At 45.4% G+C, this 24,897-nt stretch overlaps 2 protein-coding genes across 3 annotated transcripts; both read right to left on the reverse strand.

Annotated features, from left to right (window-relative positions):
• Window positions 1-478: 478 nt before the first annotated feature.
• pard6b (par-6 partitioning defective 6 homolog beta (C. elegans)) lies at window positions 479-15,143 on the reverse strand. The gene is made up of 3 exons (XM_061299139.1): window positions 14,798-15,143; window positions 12,723-12,945; window positions 479-5,127 (listed from the first exon to the last, which is right to left on the reverse strand). The coding sequence occupies exons 1-3, from the start codon at window positions 14,858-14,860 to the stop codon at window positions 4,214-4,216; spliced, it is 1,200 nt and encodes a 399-aa protein (XP_061155123.1). The 5' UTR covers window positions 14,861-15,143; the 3' UTR covers window positions 479-4,213.
• Window positions 15,144-16,427: 1,284 nt separating this feature from the next.
• adnpb (activity-dependent neuroprotector homeobox b) lies at window positions 16,428-24,404 on the reverse strand. 2 transcript variants are annotated; one of them, XM_061271985.1, is made up of 4 exons: window positions 23,972-24,404; window positions 21,516-21,632; window positions 20,156-20,248; window positions 16,428-20,083 (listed from the first exon to the last, which is right to left on the reverse strand). In XM_061271985.1, exons 2-4 carry the CDS (start codon window positions 21,621-21,623, stop codon window positions 17,210-17,212), a joined length of 3,075 nt encoding a protein of 1,024 aa, XP_061127969.1. In that variant the 5' UTR covers window positions 21,624-21,632; window positions 23,972-24,404; the 3' UTR covers window positions 16,428-17,209. The 2 variants fall into 2 exon arrangements, with proteins under 2 accessions (XP_061127969.1, XP_061127967.1); XM_061271983.1 differs by having other exon boundaries at window positions 23,962-24,404.
• Window positions 24,405-24,897: the final 493 nt, after the last annotated feature.

Genomic DNA, 24,897 nt, shown 5'->3' on the forward strand with positions numbered 1-24,897 from the left:
GCCACAATTTTTCATCAGTGATACTACATTGGATTGTGCACTTCCCAACTTGATCTTTGACAAAAATGCCATTTGAAATATGCATAAAATATGTGAAAAAAATACAGGCTTTTAATATAGTTAATTTTCTTCATATTACATTTCTCAACATGTGTAGAAGATGCACTTTTAAAAATGGGGTTTGAAGCAAATAAAAATAACCACATAAAAGAGAAAGAGTGTGCTGCTAAAGAGTAAGCATCTTCAATGGTTGATTCAGGGATTGTTACATTAATATTTTAAAATACAATATCATAATAACATTCCTTGTTGAACAGAATTAAGAACTATAAAACGTGGAAAACAAAACAAAAAAAAGTCACTTTGAGAAAACGAATGGTTTAAAAACTCATTTCATTTCCAGCAGATGGCGCCAGAAAGCAAACATTTAATGTAACCTCCACGACCGGTGAATGCATGCATGAGGTTGACAGCAAACTACTACATATACCTCTTTATTTTTATTCAGCTCCTCAAATCAATAATTACAGGCGTACATCTATTTATTCGTACAGCTCCAGAAGAGTCTTAAAATGTGGTCACTATGGGATAAAAATGTACATAATTTAAAGCATTATTATGAAAATACTGACAATCTTCATTACAAATCTATATATACCATAGCATTTATCTGGGAAACGAATGCCATTGCTCAATCACTTCTTTACAAAAATAAAAATTGAGAGACACAGAGAGAGAGGAGGGGGGCTCAAATATCAAAATGTTTAAAATAAGAATTCACAGTATGAAAAAAATAGTGTGTCCCCCAAAAACCAAAAAAAAACAGTTGTTTCAGCAAAAACAACAGTCAGCTACAGAAAATTATCTCCATCGGTCAAATATATCTACCATGAGATTTTCTCAAACAAAAATATCAAGAATGCACAAAAGAAAAATTCTTGGTTACTTTAAAAAGTCATACAAAGTGTTCAAAGAATGAAAGTACTCCAGAAATAGACATGATTAGAGAATAAATAACAGTGTCTCTGCAGTTACAATCCCGGTGTCCTGTGGTCCAGTTAAATACAATAATTCAAAATTGATTTTCTTTTGCTTTGTTACTGCTGGAGTGACAGATGGTAGCAGGTGCCACAAGAGACCAAACATTAAAAAATGTTTCCGGTCAGACATCATCATCGGCTAAACAGGCTCATTCGATTGCAATCGTAAGAAGAATGATGTAAAACTAAAATTTGTGTGGACGTGTGTAAGCAGGAGAAACATATCTTATGAGCTTTTCCTCATCGAGGTCGCAGGTGAGCTCCAGTCTATCCCAGCTTTCTTTGGGGACTAAACCCTGGAATGTTTGCCAGTTGATCACAGGACACGTATAAACACACTCATGTTCACACTTAATTGGGTGTACCGCAGGATATTCCCCAATCCAACGGAATTGGACAGAAGATTATTTGATCCAAATAATGTGCCTCTGTTTGTCTATGTATGCCAACGACGTGCATAATAAAATGGTTACCCACTTTTTGGGAATTGGTGTGTGGCTTGAGATGTTTTGAAGAAAAATATGTACCTTGATACAATAAAGGTTTGGAAACAGGCAAGACGTATTAACTGCTGCCTCAGAGAGAGAAAAAAAAAAAAAAACGAGCCCAAAATTGCTCTCATTTCATCGTACATGTGGAGGCTGTCAAATTGCACACATCATTAGTCAACCATTTTTTTTTACGCCTTCCTAATCAGAGATGCACGTGAACTTTTCTAAATCAACTCTTTAATTCTGAGTTTGTTCTTTTTTTTCAGTAGCACATCAGGTTTTCATAACAATAACATGAAATAAAATCATAAATTTAGTGGTGGTGAAGAATTAAGGGGGAGGTTCAGCGACAGGTGGAATTATTATTTTGCTGAAATACAGTAAGATCCAGTGCAAAGCTTTTATAGGTCAAAACAAGAAATGCAAATATCTCAAAAACATGATGTGCTAGAAAAAAAAAAATCAGCGTCAAAACCACATTTAGACACACATAAAGCCATCTCCGATTCAAATTTGCTGTTGACCAGTGCATTTGTCAAGGATACAGTTTTTACCTCTTTAAAATAGTACAATATCTATTTTACTTTTGTTAGCTAGGGTCAAAAGAGCCTCAAAAGACAAGGTTGTGTGTCACAGTGGTGCAATCAAATGTTTCAATCGGGTCCAACTATCCATTATGGAATGCTTTTAACGTCTCAGGACTTTAAAAGAGAATTGAAACACTGGTGAGGACACATACCAGTTAACTGTGGACTTGACCCAGATACATTTACTGTACAGAGTCGAGGTCCAGGAAGTATGTGGGGGAGGATCAACAAAAGAAAAAAAAGAGAAAAAAACATTTGTTTAACACGCATGCAGTGGGAGGTGGTTCTTTTCCTTGTCATTGAATATTCAGGAGCAAATACAGTGGACCATAACTATTCCAAATGGTTCCGGAAAGTTCTGGGGGGGGGGGGGGGGCTTGTGGCGGTCCAACTTTCATGAGTGGCCGTGCAACACTTAATCTCTGAGCATTTTCAAGGTAGTAGCTACAAGTGGTTTTTCTTTGGCCTTATTGCATCTTTTACTTTTGTGATGCTGCCAGAAGAGGATAAATATGAAAAAAATATGAAGACTGTCCACCCACGAAAGGCTTAAAAAGGACATAATATGGAAGACTGAATTGTATACAAACAGGTGCCACAAAAATTGATAATCGAATCTCTGCTGTTTTCCACACTGCACAGTAAGCAACTCGGGATGGAGGCTTGCTCATGGTATCATTAGAACCGCTCTCAAAAGGAGCCCATTTCAGCATGGCAAAAAATACATTGGAAAAATTCTTGATCCTTGGGGGGCTTTGTTGAAAATGCCACAAATATATTAAATTCATTGAACTGAATACAAAGTAGATAAATGCAGGCCTGATTTTTAACAGGCCGGTAGCTGACTTATTAAAATCAGGACTTCTTGATCCGAGGCTAAGAGGCCAGACTTATTTTGTGCTTGAATAAAAACATGATCATCATTGTTATTATTATTATTACTGTTATTATTTTTGCAGAAGGCAGCTTTGGTGACTTTGCTGCAACGTTCTTGCAGACGATTGTCGTGCGAGGGGAGGGAGCCTTGTTTGTGTCACGAGCGTGTTGCTGGGGAAACGCTCATCTATTCATAAGACACAAGGGCACGACGGGGCTCACTTCTGTCCCCTAGAGGAAGCTTGAGTATAAAAAAAGTGCTTCAGGAGGCTTGGAGGGAGGTGCAGTAGGTACCTGGATTTGGAGGGAGCTTTTTCTATGAGTAACACTTTTAGTCATTTCGTGTGTGTGTGTGTGTGTGTGTGTGTGTGTGTGTGTGTGTGTGTGTGTGTGTGTGCGTGCGTGCGCGCATGTGTCTGTGTGTTGCGCCCACAGCCTCCGTAGTGCCATAAGTGAGCACTGCAGTCAAGGGTGTGGCGTTTTACATGTAAATGTTAGGACGTACAAACATTTAAATAGCCTTTGTGTCCAGATTGAATATTTACAAGTCATTGTGCTTCTCCGTCAAAGTCGGCGGCATCAATGGCTGGCCCGTGGCTCCCTCTCAAAGTGTCGCTCAGTACGTTTACATGCCGTTTGCTCCAGCAGATTACTTGCATTGTTCTTTAACAGGTTGTGGCTGCCTCCTGTGCACCTAGATGCGGTCTTTCTCTGTAATAATCATAAAATTGATCAACACGTTGGCTGGTGAACAGTGATTTGTTCCAACTGTGCACGCTTGGTTCACGCATGCTCTACACTTGCCGTATGTTACAAGTGACATGTTTGTTATTCGTGTTTTTGGTAAGTGGGATGGATGCATGAAGCCAGATGTTCTTCTTGGTCTGCCAGCTGCTTATCTGACTTGCAGTCAAAGCATGTGCACATTGTCTTAGTCTGACCTGGTTTGATTTGCTTGTTTACATGCTGTAAATACAGTTATCCCAGATATATTGGTGGTTCACTCAATTTTTCTGAAATGCCTGAAAATATCGCCAAAGCCCTGTCGAAATATGAATTGGTGTCAAGGAAGTCTGCTGTCAAAGTGAGGTTTTTTTTTTTTCAGCTGGTATAACGTGTTTATGTTTGAGCCAGACTAAAAAAAAAAAGGATTTAGCTAACGTCTTGTAAACGTACTGAGTGTATGGAAGTACTCAAATGTAGTGCCTGTTTGGCGGATTTACAGTGTTATTACAGTCCCATCCTCTTCGAGACTCCGCCTCCTCGTGGCTCTGTCAGGTGACGGTGCGGAGGATCCGGCCTTGCTTAGTGAGCCGCTGCTCCCGTGGGCCAGTGCCGCGCCATTCAGGGCGAAGGGTAGTGGCGGCGAAGCGGACGCTCGGAGGTTGAGGTGTGGCTCGTAGAGAGGCAGCGTGGGCATGCTGTAATTGGATAGCGTGCGGTTGACTGGCTCGGCGTCGCCCCCTGCCTCGATAACGAGGTCCTCGTCATCCTCGTCGCTCTCCAGCTCGTTGACGGGGAAATTCTGGATGATGTGCGAGGGGCCGGACGAGCTGACGGCAGGCCCGGACGATGAAGAGTAGCCGTAGTAGCTGGCCCCGCTGTCCGAGGACCGCCCCGAGCTGCCGGACGCCGCGCCCCCGCCCCGGACGATGTTGTTCCGCTGATTGGCCGGCTTGACGGTGATGATGAGGTTGTGACTGTTTGCGATCATCATATCCGTCACTTGGTCCAGAGACTTGCCGGCTACCTCGATGCCGTTCACCTCCAGGACCTCATCGTTGACTGCCAGAAGACCGGTGCTTTCTGCCAGGCCGCCGGGAACCATTCGGGAGATAAAAATGGCAGGGACTTTCTCCAGGCCCTGCGGCGTGACCCGCACGCTGGAGCCGTCGCGGATGTAGAAGCCCAGAGGCTTTTCCTGGCCGTGCTTGTACAGCCGCACGCGTCTGTGCGTCTCGGGCAGGATGTCCACGTCTATGATGGACGAGACGGGGCGGAAATCTCTCGGGAGGCTGATGATAACTGGCGGCTTTTTCCTGTTGGCATCGGGTCGGAGAAGAACTGCCGAGAGGACCGTGTTTTTCTTTCTTGTCAGCGAATCGGTACCGAAGGTTGTATAATCCGCTTCCTCTGCATAACAAACAACAGAAATGGTGGACAGAGAATAAACAATGGTTATGAAAGGCTGGTATACTACATTGCAACTGAAGAGGACATTCAGAGACCAATTATTCACTCCCACTGAAAACCCATTGAGTCAACCTGGATAGCATATTTTGGGAATACGAGACAACGTTAGAGTATCCAAAGAAAATGTACACTTCCTTCTAAAAGTATCATAACGGATTGGAGTATTGGCCCGTTATATAATTTCAAGACAATGAATAATAAACTCTGATCTTACGTTTAATGTGGACTGCACATTGTCCAAATCTCCACAGCTTCGTCCTTCATCATCACTATGGCCCTCACTGACTAGCTTGTCTCAGGACCGGCATCATATAATTCATAGTCAACAATTTGCAATCTGATCAATTAGGCAGCATGGGTTCAGTCCCCCACTCAGTTCTCTATGATTCTGGAAATCAATCCACCTTTGGTCTAAAGTCAGCAAGGACTGACCCAAGTTCCTATGTGACCTTGAAGGGGATGTGACCTTGAGACAAACATTTTGAATGGGATGGAGATGAAGTAGTCCAAAGTACTTCTTGGATATTATTGCAAGTGGCCCACACACATTACAGAGCAACACCCGAGACGGCTCTATGGGTTGTCATTGACAAGCTTTTATAGACTTTAACCCGGAATGGTCACCAGGCAAAAGGGTAGGAAAAGGGAGGAATTTCACTCTCAACTAGTAAAACAACGGCTAAATATTAACAGCTGTATAAATTCCACTCGTTTCTGTCAACGCCCAACAAGTCATCTTGATGATCATTCAGGTGGCCGATTAATAGTGCCGTCGATGCGCATCACGGAACAAACGGATTCTTTTACGAGGTTCCACTGTACAGTCAATGCCGCTCTTCAAAACAGATCTTGAGTATTCGGTGTAATTGTCTTCAGAGCCCCTAGGGGCAACATCTATTCCTCATTTGTACAAATTATGCTCGGTGTTATTTTTAAACAAAGATCAAACTATTAAATCACTTTGTTCCATTTTTACTTCTCGGGTTTTTAACTTTTTTGGAATGTATTAAAAATGAAACACCGCCCTCAACTACATTCTTAAAATAGTATCTTGACAGCAAACCTGCGCCATTATCCTGCTCAGTACAGTAGAATTGGAGCAATCAATCATTTGCTATATCGGTTGATGAGACCGGTGTCGGGTTCATTCTGAGGGTCGATTGTATTAATTAATGTAAATTACTCGTTTAGATCTAACGTTGACGCAAATAGTGAAAAAGTAATCACCTCACTAGTGTTAAGAGGGGAATAGGGTTGCGTATATTTATTGTTTACACCGGAATAAATTGTGATTCCAAGACACTCATTTAAACACAAGAGGTCCACCAGAAGTGTGAGCTCACTGGTTTTCTGATCTTAAATTCTGCCACTGGAGGGAGGGAGGTTTGAAGCAAGACTACAGACTCCAGTAGAATGTGTCCAAGACGATGACAGCAAAGCTATCAAGTTAAGAACAACTTTGACATCAGTCAGCACCTGTGTAATTGAAAATGAAAGCGGATGTTGAACCAAGAATTGCAAAGCCTCTCATCAGTGCATGACAGGCCGGGCTCATTGACCCCGGTACCAGTAGCCACCCAGCCCGACTTCAGCGGCACGCTCGTCATGGTTGCCCACAGGTCAGGTATTCGGACTATGCAGTGGCAGCTTGGACTCCCGCACACACACAGTTGAATGGAGGCAGCGATGAGCAAGGGAAGTTAAATCCCCGGAGGAGAAAATGACGAGCTGCCGACGTCGCACGTAGTCGACCTTGGTCAATCCGCTGACTCTGCTCGGAATTAAAAGGACATGCCTGCCTTTCTATCACAAAGGGATGTCATGAAGCAAATTTGCCTTAGGAGAGGAAGCCACTCTGGGTCTACTCTCACGCTCTGCGTGCAATCATGCCTCAACTGTAGCTTACATAAAAGGTGATTTTAAACGATGTGAATGCAGCACAATGAAACTTCGAGCTACTGATGCTAATGCGGTACTATTCTGGGGTCCCTCACCATGGAAATGAAATAATGGTGTACTGAACTAAATAGAACTTGGGCTTTTGACCCTAGTGTTACAAAATATTACCGTTGTTTATGCAACTCGTGTAAAAGGATGGATTAACATGCCAAAGGAGTAACAGCTATATTCTTTGATATAAACTCATTTCTGGTTCAAGGCTGCATAGGGTGTGCAGGCCAAATGGCAATAGCAAGCTACATAATTAGCGTCACATCACAGCAAGGCGATCTGGTAGAAGGACTTTATGTACACTGATCTGACTGGCGGGATCGGATAAATTGATATTTTGCCTTTTGATGCAAAATCTGTGATCTGGCGTAATTTGCAAAAGAAAATCAATGACATCATTAATTGGATCTGCAAAATCAGACATGATTTTTATTTTTTATTTTACCAGTTGCCATTTTATTTTTTTTTAAATGTTTCCGTCGGTATTTCAGTCACGTTTGGCCCTTTCATGACTTTCCACAAAAGAATTACATAACTGTGCCAAAATGAACAGTTTGGACGAAGTGGGCTAGAACTGGAGGAACAAGAGAGGACATAGACACTAGCATATGAGAAAAAGAATGCAATACAAGTTCATTTGTGCGTGAAAGTTAGCCAACGTATCCAAACATGAGTCATGGCAAGACTCTGAGTAAGGAAAAACACAAAAGACAAGACGTTGAAGGTTGTGGAGTTCTGGAAACAGTTGGGTTTGTTGATGACAGGCCTGAACGCTCGCTACAGTCTGTGCCGAGGTGTTCCTGACACAGAGTGTTACACCGCTCGTGTGTGCGCGCGCGCACGTACATGTGCGTGTCTGCCAGTTTGAGCTTGTGCAGATGAGAAAGAGCAGGACGAATGCAAAACACAAGACGTGAGAGACACGGGGGCACGAAAATAACAAATGCTGACCGGGGGATGGGAATCAAGCGTGCAGAGGTGATAAACGTTGAGAAAGGAGAACATTCCCATGGGTTTGCTATTCCTGGTGCGGACGAGTATACCTCGCCCACGTAGCCCAGATAAAAGGCACCTTAAATGTTGCCGATAAGGCTGGAGAGAGAAGTGGAAAGATGGCGATCAGAGGAGGAGCGCTTAGGCCAAATGGGAGCAAAATGAAAACCACAAAGAGCGGCTATGACCTGATTGAGGGTCAAGACCAGCCAGAAGCTTCAGTGGTGCTGATCATAAGGCAGCTTCTCATTTAGCCCCACTCATGAATTATCAATCACAGCCATCATCACTCTTGGCTGGTTACGTGCTATAATTAGAGCTTTTCACATCACCTCATTTGCTGACTGAAATGTGGTGTAAATGGTGGCAAGTTGGTCATTAGTCACCTTTACATGATGACACTTAGAAGGAACAACTTGCTAATTTGGTAAATGCAGAAGGTTTTAAGACAAAAGGGAAGCAAAGGTGCAAAACAGTGTTAGCTAACAGTTAGCTTGGAAGAATACTGTCAGTCAATACTGTTTGGTGTGGCAACAATTATTACACTGGTCAACAAATTGTTACTTCAGCTTTGAATTAGGGATGCAAGTAAACTTTTATTGAGATGAATTTTGAGGTCAAATCTTAATGGTTCATTTAAACAGGACATTGCTTATACCACATTCCATTTTTCCCTTTGCATGTCGGTTGTTTACCAGGTTTCATTCACCTCACCCACTTTCTGTTTTCTTGCCTTCATCAATTCTTTATCAGCTCTAAGCGGAGCATTTCTGACAGGCCCAAAAAAAAGAGCGCCCCCTCGCCTCCATCCTTCTGTCCCAGCCACACTCCTCCATCGCTCCGCTCCAACTGGAGCCAGGTTTCAGGGGGGTAAAATATTTGGTCTGTGCTTTCTTTCTCAACCACTCACCCCCTCCCTCTCAGCGAGCACCCCCTTTGGCTCTGCAGCGAGGGTCCAGTCTGACCTGCTGTCCTGTCTAATCTGGCCAACAGAGCTGATCTGAGACTGGCCACATTCCATCCAAAATGCACCCCCTCATCCTTCTCCCTTTTTCTGCTCTCTCCTCTCTCTCCCACCCTCCCTAGCTTGGGCCTCACTCTACATTCCTCCCTTACTAATACTATTCTTGCTGTCCTCCCCCCATCCTATTTCTCTCTGGTTGATTTCTAATCACACTTAGAATGCACTTGCTTTCCTTTGCCCACTCTAATTACTTGCCTTGATGAAACAATGCCTCATACATCAACACCTTCTTTAATAATGTTGACTCTCCTTTCCTTTCTATCCTCTTGGCCATCCCTCCTATTAGAGCCTAAAATGTCTTCCTCCTCCTCCGCACATTCCTTCCTGGGGGGGCTGTGACTCTACTATTGCCTTGCTTATTACATGTAGCATGTCAGCAGAAATATTTGCGCATTTACACCAATGCAGTGCAGCAAGTAATTGGTGCCCCCCACCCACCCCCCCCAAAAAGTGCCTATCTCTATCGCTAGTTTTGATTGTAAATAGAAGACAATCTGTGATAATTTTTCATCAGGTTTCAGAAAGAGCACAAGACACAAATGAATAGTTTTCAATAAATCGTTAAAAATAAGTTCCACAGGAACAAAACCCCAAAATTAAAAGGTGAATTCATGAATAGTGAGCCATGACTAGGCGGGGTTCACATAATTATATCCACCCCCACTTGAAAACCTTTCATGCGAAGGCCAAAATGGAAAATGACTTTTGCAACAATTGTTATTTATATATTTGCTCACTCATTTCCTGCCATCATGTGCCGTTTTCGCAGGAACATTTCAATTTTATCTCCACTGTACTGCGTATGCCCTCTCACCTTGACCGAATGACTCATTGGTTAGTGATTAGCACAGCTAGGATAAGCAAACATTCCGGTGCCTCCCGATACCTTTCCCGCTACCATTCAACGACTGAAACTACATGAACCAGCAAACAAACACACGCCCTGAGAGAGAATGAAAAGTGAGCAACCACCATAAGGATCACACCTTGGAAAATGGAACGGATCATTCTGGACGACGGAGCAAGACAAGACAATACTTTGGACATATCTTCGAGTGACATTGGGTCATGAACGACGAAGAAATAGACACCATTAATTCCGTAATTGATGTATCAGGAGCAAGCAGAATAGGTCAGGTATTACGGTACATTTACATTAATGATCAACTCAATTCTAAAACGATTCGGTTGTGACACGACAGCCATGAATTTAAATTTAAGACCACATATCGGTTCAATATAATCTCTGGTTGTGAATGCCTACGTTTCACAATTTAGGGGATGAATGGATTAAGGAGAAGAATTCAGATTTATGTAACACCTAATTATGTAAAACCGGTTTCATTCGAGCTGTGTGTCATACACACACACGCTGCCCAAATTGAATATATATTACACAAAGCGTAATGTTGGGAGGACTACACCTTTTGTTGTCAGAGCCTAATGTTGACAGGTGCAGTTCCCAACATGCTTTGCAGCTCCTCCAAACATTGAAAAACCACTTGGGCACTTTAAATCCATCCGTAAACGTGCCTTTCTCCTCTGCTGCCATGACAACAGGTAAACAGTGGGCACCTCGTGGCTGGCACAATAGTCACTGACTCATTGTTCTCAAGTGTAGGGCTTGGCTGGTGAGCAATTTTGCCAGAGAGGTATCAGAGAGCTGAAAGCTTCTTTTTTTTTTTATATCCAACACGCAGCTACTTGCAAAAGGACACCCATCAAAACAAGTAGACCAGATCACGGCGCAGTTAGAAGAAAGAAAAAAAAAACAAAAAAAAAACAATGGCGGCATTATTGAAACAGCAGCAGACCCAGACACAAGAGCGCACACCCCTCAGTCCATTCGTCCAAACATCTGCACACCAGCAGAAGAGCAAAACACTGAAAAAAGAACGTTTCTAAATTTAGCCCTCAAGGCACAGATCCAAAAAAAGCTACTTTGCAAAGAAGCGATGCTAGCTTGCGTTTAGTTGCACCACTGGCGTCAAACATGGCCTACAGTGCAGGCTTGACAAAGGTCCGCTCTTATGCAATAATAGAGCCTTTTACATCCTATCCACTCATAGCACCCACAAGGGTTCAAAGTCTAAGTAGTGTTTAAAACCTGCTTATGAACTTCAAACTAAAAATCTCCACTTTGCTTGTCTAACGTAGTCAAAGCAGAAAGTCACCTACAAGCAAAACAGTCTGCATGTTCTGTGTGGCCTTGGCCAGGCGACTGGAGTGGCTTGAGTGGGTTCAGGTTCTAATTCAGACCCAAGTAACCCTCCCACATGCTTGAAATGCCTTTTGGAAAACACACTTTAAAAACAAACATTACAAAGATATGTATGTGCTTTTATGATAAGATATTCCTTTATTGTGTCACACTGGGACAAAGGGCGCGGCCTGTTGTGGTGCCGTGTTACTTGCGCTAGGATGCACGAGTGTCTGAGTGTGAGCTGCGGCCGGGCGACAGCCCCTTCTGCGTGACTATGCCCATTGTGTTTGTGTCTAACGGTTCTCTCCGTATTCAATCAATGGCACTGGCGACTGTGGTTCTCTTTTCCCACATGCACAAACTGAAGTGACGTCACATGAGAGCTAACAAACGTGTACACTGGCATTATTGTTTTATTTTGATCGGTGAATAAAATCCAAACGACACGAAGGTTAAACAGTCTCCTGGAATGGAATGGATTGTGTTTGGATATGAACAACAAAAGTTAATGAGCTAATTTAAATGTCATGTGTGTGAGCTGCAGCAGCAGGGCCCCAGCGTGGTGCTCGTGTCTGGAGCGTGTAATTGAAACACGGTCCCATGCAGCGCAGCACACTGACCCCAACTAATCTCCTTCATGACAAAGTGGCTTAGCTTCTACAGGGTCATACGGCACAGTGGCACAGCTTAACCACGCCATACGGACAACTTCACAAAACTAACTCCTCCGTGAACAGGCCTCCAATGAGTGACTCATCCAGCCAATCATTATCTATAGCTCTTATCCTTATTGGTGTCACCGTGTTTGAGCTGGAGCCTATCCCAGCTGACTTTGAGCGAGAGGCACTATAGACGCTGGACGTAAGCACAATTGCGCAATAAATCCTACTACCACTTCCTCGACTCATTAAAATAGCTGAGCGACAAAGAAAGCTAATTACCGTGACTACTTTAAAACTCCATTCCACCACACAGCTACAAGGGTTGCCACGGCTGGCCTTGCCATTTGCGTGGTTCCACTTTCAAATCAAACTACATATAATTGGGCAGGCGGGGTTTCCCATGGTTCTGTGATAATTGGACAATATAGTGATTCTTTAGACAGAGTTGTCAGATGCCCTTCCTGACGCGAGCCACCCAAGGCAGCGGAAAGTAGGACTATGATGTGTCTTGTCTTCCACCTTCCGGCAATAGTGTGCACAGTCAAACGAGCAACTAAAGCAGATTTGGTTTGTGACAAAAGAACGTCTCAAGCAATTCTAAAGCAAGCTTCAGTTCAAGCCTCAAGTCTGCATTTGAACAGGAAATTGCATCCAGGATGAACAGGTGGAACTTGTTTCTCTTTTTGCCGTGCATTCTTCTTACCTTTCCTCTGCAGGAAGAGTCTGAGGAGGGGGCTGGCCGTGGAGATGGCCTTGTGGTAGTTGTCGTCATTGTTGATGGGCAACAGGTCGCCGTGCATGTCGGCGTAACCCACCAGCAAGTCCACATTGGGGATGCGATGCACGTGTTGCAGGAGGCCGTAGAACTCATCAAAGCGGCCGGGCTTCGAGCGATCCAGAGAGAACCGGCGAAACTCTGCACCAAACTATGATGCGGCAGAAAAGGGGGGCAAAAGGAAAACACGAGCTTTAAAATGTGACTACAGTCAACCCGGGCAACATTCGGAACACATGAATTTTCCCCTTTATTTTTTTGAATATACTTTGCAGAGTCAACTGCAGTCATGCAACATGTCACATTAGACTTTGGTATATTGTTTTCTTTTTTGTTGTTTTCATATTCCAAAAGCAAAGTCAGCCTCAACAGGGGCGTTAAGAAATCAAACATGACCGAATTCATTTGGTCAACACAAACAAACCATCTTTGAGGTTCATCAATATAGTATTAGCTAGCATATTAAAATACACACTAGCACTACAGTGACATCACACAAGGGCAAACAAATATCCACACTAACTACACAAACATCATCAACGCCTTTAAATTGACTTTTTAACATTTACAGAAATGTAGCTGGATTACCACACTCATCCTAATTAAGCAGGTCAACAGAATGGTTGTCATGCGGTGATGTGAAGACGATACGCTCAAAAACATCAGATTGGCTGCCAGTGACCGCAGAGTCCCGTTGGAGGTGTTGATGAGTACTACTAAGTGTTGTGGTGACTGTTAGCCTGCAGTGGAATTAAAGATAGCCTTTTCTCTGCTGCCTTTGCTATACGCAAGAGAAAAGAGCAAACTGCATATCTGTTAAATGAGACAAAAACATGTATCTATCATGCTAAACTTTTTTTTTTTTACTTCCCTGACAGCATCAATCAAAACAGAGGATTGGTAATCTTTCATCACAAGAGCATTTGTGGTGGTAAACCAGAAAATGATACACAAATGTATACATACATTTAACAATTTAGTATTTATTTGATCAAATAATTTGGTGAAGCAATGACTTAAAATATTTGATTATTTTGCAATCAAAATAATTTAAAATATTTTACATTTATTTGTCTATTGTATATAGTATGTAATTATCTCATTACTCTTTGGTTTATATATTTTACATTTCTGTTTTACATTTTGTAAGTGCCCAGTGCCAATCGTGATTTTTGGGAAATGATGTAACTTTTTGTCTTACCTGTCCTTCGGTTAAAAGCGGTGACGCGTTCAATTAAAAGCGATGAGTAACTTACTATTTTTGTCTTATTTGATTTTTTCATTGCCTCAAAGTATTTTGGGCGTGCTTATAGCTATGAGTAAGTACATTCTTATGAGGTTATTCCATTTATCTGGACGTCCTACCTGCGCTTGAAGTCGACGAGCCACTTAACGATTATTAATTAGAATGACTTTTTTAAAGTTCAATTAAGTCTTTTCGAACAAATTTTAACTTATTTAGGTGAAACCACTTAATTCTATACCCCGTTGTGTTTTCCCAAATCCTGCCTCGGAAGACGAGAAGCCCGCCCTCCCTGGCCAAGGTGACGCCTGGCTCAGAAGGAACGTGCCAGAAGCCTGCGGCCCAAAGACACCTGTGGAAACACATCGCTGAGCGAGCTCGTTTCCCGAGTCACCGACGGCTTGAAAATAACACCCCCTTACTTAAGTCAAGTCGCCTTAATGTAAACTCGATTTGGGCTGAGTCAATATTTGGAGGGGGAAGGGTGATCGAGAAAGCAGTGACAGGTGATATTACTCTCCGAAGTGAGCGCTTTCAAAAAGTTAACGCGGGCGGCACGTCCGATCGACGGTGAATTCCCACCATTTTATGCTAGCAAGTTAGCCACAACCTCGGGTAAACTTTTATATGAGCCAACACTTGCTCATTTGTGTGACTTGATACCGAGCACTTTAGCTGAGCTAAATTAGCCTCGAGTGGACTATGTCATTGCAGCAGCGACTAAAAGAAATCCAAAAAACACACAAATTGTGATCATCACCTTACTCTTCACCTCCACGGCACTCAGAGAACGGTTGCTCGGCACTCGGTGGTTCTTGTTCATGTTTCGCCGCGGACCTCCGCTCAGGACTCAAAGAGCTGAATCCGTCCGATACCCTTCCAGTAGGTGGCGGGGGAGGTATAAATCCCAGCCGGCGTCAGCGTTTGTGTAGTCCGTCGAAGATAAACGATGACTGGCTACCGTCGAGTAGCCCAGGAGCTCCTCAACTTGTTCCCCGACATACTGGCTGGCCCACCGCCGGACACCGGTACGCTGGTAGGGGCTACTGTACTGCGCTGTCGCTCAGTGGCAGTCAGATTGTGCTCTCTCTCCCTCCTTGGAACTGTGGCGCTTCAAAATAAAAGTCGTTTGGTTACTGACTTCAAAGTAAGAGCTTTCCCCGTGTGCCTGCATAGCTGTACAGTCAGTGACATCTAGTGGACAAAACGGCACACTTAAAAGTTAAAATGCTGTTAAAGTTTTTGCTTGTGCAATTAATAAAGTTTTCTATGATGGAGAAAGTTTGATCAGATCATTGTTATTATTCATTGCTCCTTGTGGGATGGGGGTGATGGATTCCAACTCGTGATCCGGTGCGTAAATTTGTATGCGTGTTTGTCGGCAGCAGAAAAATAGGCACAAGCAGTGGCCTTAGGTCCGTTTGGTTCTCTGCCCACTCACCTTTCACATAACCATTAGCCCTCACTGTAGAAGGGGCCTCTTGTCTACTCCTGCGCATGATGCCCACATGACCCTTTCCTACATGTGAGTGGGTGCCGGGGGGGCATCTGTGGGTCAAAGAGGGTGTACACGTACACACAGAATATCCCAATCATTGGTTTCCATCAATAGGGGGCGCCAGACTCCCACAACCACTCCATAGCGCTCATCCTCGTCCATTCTCTATCAACCCCTCCTCTGCCTCACCCCTCCCTCTTCTCACCTTCCTGTGACTCCCCCATCTCGTCCCCCAATCCCCTCCCCCCCATGAAAGGCCTGCTAAGTGCTCCTTCTGCACACAGCACTGCAGATGAGGCCTCCTTTCCCTCCCCCCCTCGCTCGTCTGTCTCCTTCTCCTCCTGTCGCTCCTTACAGCATAGCAACACGAACTAGCCAGCCAAGGAGACCTCTCTTCCCCTCCATTTTGTCTTCCTCACGACCAGTCACTAGAGTGTGGGACAGCAAAGGATGGGATCAAATAACCTCCACCTCCAATTAAAGTCATCTCAACCTCATCCCTGCTCCACCCCTTTAAGACTTGGCAGTGTTGTTTTTGTCTAATGTTTTGTAAAGCAGCGGCCCGGATACTCCGGCTATACCGCTTCCAAAATATGGATGAGGAAGTAACCTGAAGTCTATGCTGCTGCCAGACACAGAAATGTCCTTTTCTCTTTTCAAGTCTGGATGCCCTGTGACAGCATCTTGACTCTCACAGGTCAGCCTTGACATGACAGGATGTGGCTTTGAGGTGATTTGTTATTGTGCATCAAAAATATAATTGTGTGTGGTGTGCTGTGTTGGTCATTGAGCACAACACACTATAAAAGCACAGTCTCTGTTTAAGAAATAAATGCTGTCTAGATAAGCACGAGAAAACATTCACCCATCCATTCAAATTAAATCAAGCTGGTTTGGCCAACATTTCTGTGAGAAATATTCACAAGACTTTATTCTTAAATGCGCAAGAGGAAAATAAACTTGTGTAAAACAAACACACTTGAATTAAAGAAACATGAGGTAAATATATATTTTAAAAACGTGATGGTTACCATCCAGTCATCAGTTGTGTGTGTGGGGAAAGGAGCAAAGATAACAAGTAACGCTAAAAAACAGCAAGTAGATTGCAGTCGTGGCTAATGCGCAAAGCTGCAAAAACACTAATCTGCTCAAATGAGTGCAAAAAAAAAAGACTGATTTTACAGAATTATTTATTCATATCTTATTTTGCAAAAGAAAATAATACTTTTAGTTAAAAAATAAAATTAACATAGAAGAAAAGACCATCCACCAAAGCAACACCAATCATGAAGCATACTGATGTCTACCTCAGACATAGCAAATATCCAAGAGGAGATGCATGGACATCCATGTGAAAGACTGTACAAATTTACAACTTCTTGGAAACACGAGGTGGGTTGGGGGAAAGAAAAAAGAAGGATTTTCTGGTCACGTTTACAAATCGAGTGGCTAAATACACACTAAAGCCTTTTTTTGATGAAAGCCAAAATATTTGATATTCCTAGCTTGCTCAGGGTGTATTCCTTGACCCCCGCTCATTGTCTGGTGCCGTCGGGTCAACAGAAAAGTCATCGGATGGCTTGTTTGGAGTTCCTTCGTGTGTTCCTTGGGTCCAGGTGAGGCAGATTTGTTGGTGCGGGGCTGCAGGTCTTCAAACCGACGCCTTGTTAGTAGTCAGACCTGCTGCTGCTTACCCAGCTGTGCTCCGTCGCCGCCCCGCCTAGCAGACGAGGGTACGAATTTGGGAATAATGATGGGCAGCGAATCTCTTCCTTGGGCTGCATCGGTGGGCCCGAAACCGTTCTCAAAGTGGACCTCTTCATTCGCGTCGTCATCGTCGTCGTCGTCATCATCGTCGTCGTCGTCATCCTCGTCATCGAATGCGTCTTGCGTTGTAACGTTGGCCTCCATAGTGAGTGCCGCTCTCTCCTTGGTGCCCGGAGGTTGACAGAACACTTGGGACGACTCGCCTCGGACTTCCTCGTCACTGTCCGAGTCGATGGCGATCGGCTCGGTCGGGTCCTTGTTTTTTTTTTGCAGCAGTATGCTGTTGATTGTCTCGGTTTGGTCTCCTGTAGTGTTCGGTTGCGGGGTAAAACCCTTGACGTTGGCGGCGACTGACTCCTTGTGCCTTTGGCGGGCTCGTTCTGAGAGGCCCAAGCGTGTCCTGGACGTGCGCCTTCGGTCCGTTTGGCTCCAGCTCGCGCCGCCCACCCTGTCCAATGCCAACTCGTGGTTCACTTTGCTAAGCTCGTGCATGCTGAATCCGAGCAAGACGGCAGGGTTGTGACTTTGGCATTCCCGTGTGCATTTCCTGCGCGTGTTGACAAAGTGGCTGGAGATGTCCGACTTCCACAGCCACAGACCGGCCGCCAGCTTCTCCACCTCTCGCTGTGTGGCGTACGGCGCCCGATTGAAGTAGCGCGTGAGGAATGCCTTCCTTGATTCGTACGAATCACTTTCTAATCCTTCCGGGTCTAGCGCGAGGGCAACGGGCTCATCCGGGTTTTCGGTAAACGAACCGTTCATATCTCTCGGGTGTGCTCTCTCCCCAGGCGGTCCCCGCCTCTTCTTTTTTGGCGGACTAATGTCGGCGCTCTCAAAAGCGATACGTTTCACGGCGCTGCCCTGACCGATTCGAGAGACGTGAGCGGACTTCTCCTGGCCGTTGTGTGACTTGCCTACGCCACGACAGTGCACCAAGTGTAAGGTGATGGTGGAGGCAGTCATGTTACTGGTGTACACACCAAGGCAGTGAATACACTTGTAGGTCAGTTTCTTCTCCACCGGATGGACAGTTTGAATGACCTGGTGCTTGTCTCTCAAGTGGTGGGCCAGCGACTCCGAGATGGGGCCCTTGAGGATGGAGAAGCAAAGCGGACAGAGGGTCTTCCCTACGTCCCTCTTGTACGGTACAGACGTTTGTGGCACATTCTTGACGGACGCACTCTCGGGTACACTCAAGTGCATTTTAGGCGGGTGCTGAGACAATAACCTCTTGGCCGACAGCAGGGAGGTGGACAGGGAAGGCGACACGGCCGTGTTGTGGGCATGAAAAGCCACAGACTCCTCTGGGGCATCTTTCATATTGTAGGTCGTCACAATCAACTGAACGTTCTTTGGGTTGCCCTGTTGCAGGGTGAGATCGAAAGTCAAGGGGGAGTCGGTGCGAGGGCCCACCGACTCGTTGGGGTGCGACTGACGCATGTGCGCCACCATCTTCTCCACGTCGTTGAAAGTGGCGCGGCAGTGCGGGCAGGACAGGCCATGTATGAGCATGTGGTTTAACAAGGTGTCACTGGGGAGATAGCGGTTGCAGTAGAGACACTTGCTGGTGAAGTTGTGAATCTTCATGATGTAGTTGGCCACGGCGGGAACCTTCTCGGCTTTGTGCTCCTTCTCAAAGTGAGAACTGTACACGTTCTCTGGGAAGAGCTCGTTGCAAATGGTACAGATTTTCCACTTCTGGGTGTAAGACGTGCTCAGGACCGAGGAGCCGCTTTTCTTGGCTGTGATTGATGCGAAGGTGGTGGCAGCCGCCTGGACTCGTGAGCCCAGGGGGTTGGACTTGAGGGAGGACGCGCCGCTGACCATCACCGGGCTCCGCAGGCCGCCTGCCGAAAAGTGATGTTTGGCCGAGTGGGGCTGCAGAGAAACCTGGGCGTTTCCCGGGAGAGTGGCCTTGGGCTGTTGGCCAGCAAAACTGAAGGGCTGGTTGCTCCCCGCCTTTAAACCTACTGGCTCGTGTTTATGGCCTGTTAGGAGAGTCTGAGAACCAAAGCTCAGCTTTGAGACACCGGCAACTCGGACCATCTGCTGAGAAGCCGACGGCCTAGTGGTGGCCATGACGGCCCCCTTCGGGCCCATCCCGATAATGGTCTTGTCCCCGTGAGTTTTCGGGGGCATCAGTAGGATGGGTTTGGGGCGGGGGACGATCACGCTGGTGTGTCCAATCATGGCAGTCACCTGGTAGCCGATCCTCTCGTGGTCCTCGATGACATGCTGCACGAGCGTCTCATAGGTCCTTGGAACGAACAGACACTTCTTGCAATGGATCTGATGAGTTGGAGCGCTATTGGCACTGCTACCCTCTGCTTTGGCGGCGGATCCGCCATTTGGAGTGCTGGTCTTCTCTCCCGGTTTTGCGATGTAAGGCTGAGCCACCTGCTGGAAGTGTTCCCTGTAGATGTGCTTTCGCACCACATTGTACAAAGGGTCCCGGTAGGTGCACTTTTTGCAGTAGTACACCGCCTGTTCGAGGGTGTCCCCCGGCCTCTTTAGGAGGCCATCCTTCATCCCGAGACCACTGGTACCGCCCAGCATGGCGCCGGGACCCTGGCGCACGGCGTTGTTGCTGGGCATGTGGAAAAGTTTGATGTGCGTCTCCAGGCTCTTTTTGTTCCCATTGTATGTGCAGTAAGGGCAGTTAAGCAGGATGTTGTTCTCAAAGTCTTCGCTGTGGACATTGCGGAAGTGGCTCTTGTACGCTGAGAAGTATTTGGATGAGAAGAGGCAGCCGGAGCAGCAAAAAGGTTTGGATCTGTAGTCCTAAGGCACAATGGGAGAGCATTTTACAAATAACACGAGACATTTCTACACGACCACTAAAAGGCTACACACCTGGACTTTGGTATGCGATGGCTCCCACATGCACACATCTTCCCAAGAAGTGTGCTTTATGTACACGTCTGGGGGGGTATAGGCTTTAAAGTCCTGCACAAAGAAACATTTGATGTCAAGCTTTCTCATCTGCGTGCCTTTTAGAACATGTTACGTAATCTGTTTTGACAACTACTTTAACGTCATCTTTTAACGCCCCTGTACATACAGGCCTTATTTGTAAAAGCTGTGACGAGCTATCGGCTTTTGAGTCTAGTATGCCCTCCGTTTAGCCTCAATGGACTTTGAATGCTTCTTTGTCTATATGTGCCCTTCCACTGGCTGGTGTTCCACTGTCCGTCCAGTCTAGGTTAAAGCCCGCCTCTCGCCCGTATTCAACAATGTTTTCGATTTAGGCTTCTGCTGTTTATAAAACACATTAGAAAAGATGATAAAGGATTGATGTACCGAACAGTGCGGTGGGTATACAAGTTGGTGCAGCGTTTGGAAAGCACCCCAAATCCCCCTGCCTTGCTTGCAGCAAGCATCTGACGTATGGTATTCTACGCTCCCTGAACGTGCTTTAACATGTTTATTGACACCTCAGTCGGAGCTTCAGAGCTGCAAAATATTACAAGATTGTCCGTTTTTATTCAGAATCAGCCACTTATCACAGGTAAGTGAGACAAGTTCCGTCTCCTTGCCCACATAGTGAGCAACGCAGAGTGTTTCAAAGAGTGGGTTGTCACGCTGCAGGAAACTGGACCGTCGCTGGGTAAATGCTGGTCTTTAATCTTGCCCATCGTGCATTCCGCATCTCTAGGGCAGTGGGCTGGCCTAGGCACTCGGCTTCTCCGTGACGATTGTATGAACTGTCTGAGGCGGCGCTGAGCTTCCCTCCATTTGCATGACCAGCGGCCGCCGCTGGGTTAATCAAGTTCAACCAAAACTTTCAACTTTTCAATATCGGGTTCATTGCGCACCGGTCGTAACTTTGAATCTTTGGATGACGGGACCGTCATAAAGGGAGAATAAGATGTATAAAGGTCAGGAGTAGATCAGTGATATGTTATTCCATCATATTAAAGCTGATATAAAAGCAATGTAGTGGCCTAGTCGCCTTATTGTGTGCACTCTACAACTGGGCTAGGCCCCCTGGTGATGAACGTGCTTTTCCCGCAGAGAGCGTAAAAGACAAGCTACTTTACCCCTTAATGATCCTCATTATTTAGCCGACACCGCCCCAAATACGAACTACCGGTGCTCCTAAATATTAGCATGAAGTGATGCTTGTAAGACTACACAGTATTTCATCTTAGGTGTAGTGCTTTACAGTTGAAATAAAGAAAACGCCCAAATGAATGTCCATGTGCTCACTCACCTCTAGGTGATCCTTGCAGTACTCCAAGCCGATGTCTCCCAGGGCCCTCTTGACATTTTTCCGTGCTTTGCGTAGACTGCCCAGATTATTGACGGGGAGCTGAAACATTCTGGTGGCCTGGTTGAGAAAGACACAAACATTGTTGGACTCTGTTTTGACACACACACACAAAATCAACAACAAACCATTCACACTCAACCACACCTATGGACAATTTATCTTGCCTGAACTTTGTTTGCACCACAAACGTTATTATGCCTCCCCCTTGAGGTTGTTTTTAAACATGTTCTTGATTGTTGTTAACGTCTACTAAAGTGGGTACAATTTTCCAATGGTCGGGAAACGTGACAAACCCGGTCCTCAAGGGTCTCTGTCCTGCATGCTTTAGCTGGCTCCTTCCTCCAACACATCAAATTCAAACTATCACATCGTCACAAAGCTCTGAGGAAGCCTGATCACAATTCTGCATGATACACTTTTACCTCCATCCATCCTTTCATTTATTTTCTACCTACCACAGAGGTGACAATTTAGAATTGCCAACAACCAACATGCATGTTTTGAGAGGAGGCTCGGGCCTGCGGAGAAAACCCATTCAAGCACAGAGACAACATGCAAATGCCACACAGAGATTCAAAACACCAACTTCAGAACTCTGAGGCTGATGTTCTTTGGAAGGAGGACTGGTCATAAAAATAAACCTCGGACGGATTTTATCCCCCAAAAAATTTATGTTCCAAATTTTAACTGATTTTCTTCCGCTTCGCCTTTGGAACAGCAAATGACTCAGACATTATTCAAACCAAGTGTTGCAGCTTGCTGTTTTTCCGTCTGGGATTTGCTTTATTTCTCCTGATAACAAACATGCTTTGAACCTTCTTTTTTTTTTGTGCCCGGCATGAACTTGCATCCTCATCCATAAAAACAACTTTAAGTGCTTCCTGTCATTTCATTGAAAACCAGGACCTGAGTTCTTGTGATTCAACCTGAATTTTTGCTTCACAATATTGCCAGAATTTGCAATTGAACAACTTTAGAGATTTCGCTATATTTGCTAGGTTAGAGCAAACCGGTAAACAACAAGACCCAGGTGTTTTCCATTTACAACCCCCCTTGTTGCCTATTCTATTTATTACCATCACACATAGATGGCGCGAGTGAGGAGCTCCATTATATAATGTCTGACTTTTCCTCTGCCTGCTTTCCCTCCCCTCCTCTCCTCTCCTCTCTCTGCCTCCCGATACCATCACACAGAATGGCGCCTCCTATTGAGTCAGCGGCAGCCTCTACAATATGTCTGCAGTGGAGGGAGGGAGAGAGAGAAGGAGTAATCAGAAGAGGGAGAAAAGGGAGGGAGGGTGTGGTAGAGGATGGGCTCTGGGGGTGAGTATGGGTGGGTTGCTGAGAGGATGAGGGAGGGAGCGAGCGAGCGACGGAAGCAGAGGGGGGATGGGACCGGGGAGGTCGAAGAGAATGCCTCAAAGGGAATGGGGGAGGGAGGGGAGAGAGGGTGAGGCCGAGCAGAAGCAGAGGGAGAAAATGGAAACGGGTGAGGGAAGGCAGAGAGAGGCGGGGCTGCTGGGAGGAAGAACAGGAGATAGGGAGCATGAGAGAAAGAGAGAGAAGCCAAGACTGAGTGGGAGGGAGGGAAAGAGAGAGAGAGAGAGAGAGAGAGAGAGAGAGAGAGAGAGAGAGAGAGAGATGGAACAAGAAAACCATCTCGATGGATACCAAACATGAGATACCGCCTCAATGGATACCAAACATTAAGGCCTGCAAAAAACCTTGATGGTCCACCAAACTAAACATGTCTCTATCTAGTCAGCACACTCAATGGGTATGTGACATCATGCCCCCCTAAAGTTTGGGATGCCCAGATGAACACTGGGTGACATCAGCTCAGCTTTAATAATCAGGGGAAGAAGAAAAAAAGGTGAAATTCGGATGACAGTGACAGTGTCCCTCACTTTTTTGGATCCAAAACATTTAAGTGTCACCAGGAAGACATGTGTCAGCCCCAGCACACCCCCAGTCAAAAAAAGAAAAAAATGAAAACGTTGTAAACAAACGGAGCACACATTTCACCCTTCACGTTTCTTCCGTAGTGCAATTTACACCAGATTCTTAGTGTGCTATGCCCACGCCATCATATTATTCGAGAGACAGAACAGGAAAGCTGCTGCTATTTGACAAAGAGTGCCCAAGCAGCGCGCTACACTAGCTTAGCAAGCTAAGCTAACCAACAACAAGGCTCTCGATAGGAGACGACAGCTATTTTTATTGCTTGTCCGACAATGGGCTCTTCCTTCTTGTGACTTTTGATGAGAACCCATTTTATCCTTGTCTCGAACTCGTTTTTTTAATTAAATTTGAGCAAATTCTTCATCGTAGCCGGGTGACATTAGCAGCTAACGACAAACTATGTCATCGTGACAGACAAGTTTACCTGCTCTTACATCCGCGCCTGGCGTTTTGAGTGGGCAGAGTCACCGCGGCGGGGACGACCGAAGCGGTGGAGCGACTCTTCCACTACTCCCGCTCGGTTGCCGATATCCTTACAGGTGAGTTCCAAAGTAGGAGGAGAGAGTTGAGTCAGTCAGTCAGTCACCCCGTCGTTGGTCTCCTCGCCGACACGGGCTCTCTCCTCCTCCTCCTCCTCCTCCTCCTCTGCTCAGCAAACAGGAACACACGAGTTCCTTGCCTCATATGACAAAGTAAAGCTCGATGAGGACGGACACGCGATGAAGGAAACGAAAAAGAAATCTCTCATCATGTCATAAAAAGCTGTGGAAAGCGAGCCTACGTTAATAACAATACGCTTCCCTGTCCCATTCTTCTCTTGACAGACAATACACATCCAGGCGAGAAAGTGCCCCCATCCAAAATGGCGCAAATAGAAAAGCGGACGTGACGTAGTTGTCTGATTAGCGTACGCCATCCGAATTGTCTCGCGCGCGCGGTTATTTAAAAGTCGACATTTCCCCCACGCGAGCACTTATTCCTCGTGACGTTTGAGGAAATCACACAGACCCCGTAGTTTTATTTGTGCTCACAGCGTTGATCGCGTGGGGCTAAGTGAAAACTAAAGAAGCAAGCTGCACTGCAGTTGCGCCATTTTGGCCAACAGCGGGCGTCGTCTTCAGTGGGGCTTCTACTGGTTTACGCATGCGCACCAAATGGACTAAATCTACGCGGATATCCCTGTTATAAAAGATATTTAAACAATCATCAATTCACCCCTTTATCATATACCCTATATATCAATTATGTAGTACAAGCAAACAATTATATGAATCGATCAATATGACACGCTTATCAGTGGGTGGGATTTGCGTTTGGTAATTTGTGTCCATTCCGAGTCGTTCTTTTCTCGACTTTTGAT

Source organism: Syngnathus typhle, linkage group LG2 (assembly GCF_033458585.1).
Source record: "Syngnathus typhle isolate RoL2023-S1 ecotype Sweden linkage group LG2, RoL_Styp_1.0, whole genome shotgun sequence".
Taxonomy (NCBI): Eukaryota; Metazoa; Chordata; class Actinopteri; order Syngnathiformes; family Syngnathidae; genus Syngnathus; species Syngnathus typhle.

Coding starts and splice junctions, on each gene's coding strand:
- pard6b (XM_061299139.1), bottom strand. CDS start 14,860: ATGAACAAGAACCACCGAGTGCCGAGCAACCGTTCTCTGAGTGCCGTG. Junction 12,946..14,797: donor CCGTGGAGGTGAAGAGTAAG/GTGATGATCACA, acceptor GCCGCATCATAG/TTTGGTGCAGAGTTTCGCCG. Junction 5,128..12,722: donor ACTCTTCCTGCAGAGGAAAG/GTAAGAAGAATG, acceptor TTTGTTATGCAG/AGGAAGCGGATTATACAACC.
- adnpb (XM_061271985.1), bottom strand. CDS start 21,623: ATGTTTCAGCTCCCCGTCAATAATCTGGGCAGTCTACGCAAAGCACGG. Junction 20,249..21,515: donor ACTGCAAGGATCACCTAGAG/GTGAGTGAGCAC, acceptor TTCTTTGTGCAG/GACTTTAAAGCCTATACCCC. Junction 20,084..20,155: donor CATCGCATACCAAAGTCCAG/GTGTGTAGCCTT, acceptor ATTGTGCCTTAG/GACTACAGATCCAAACCTTT.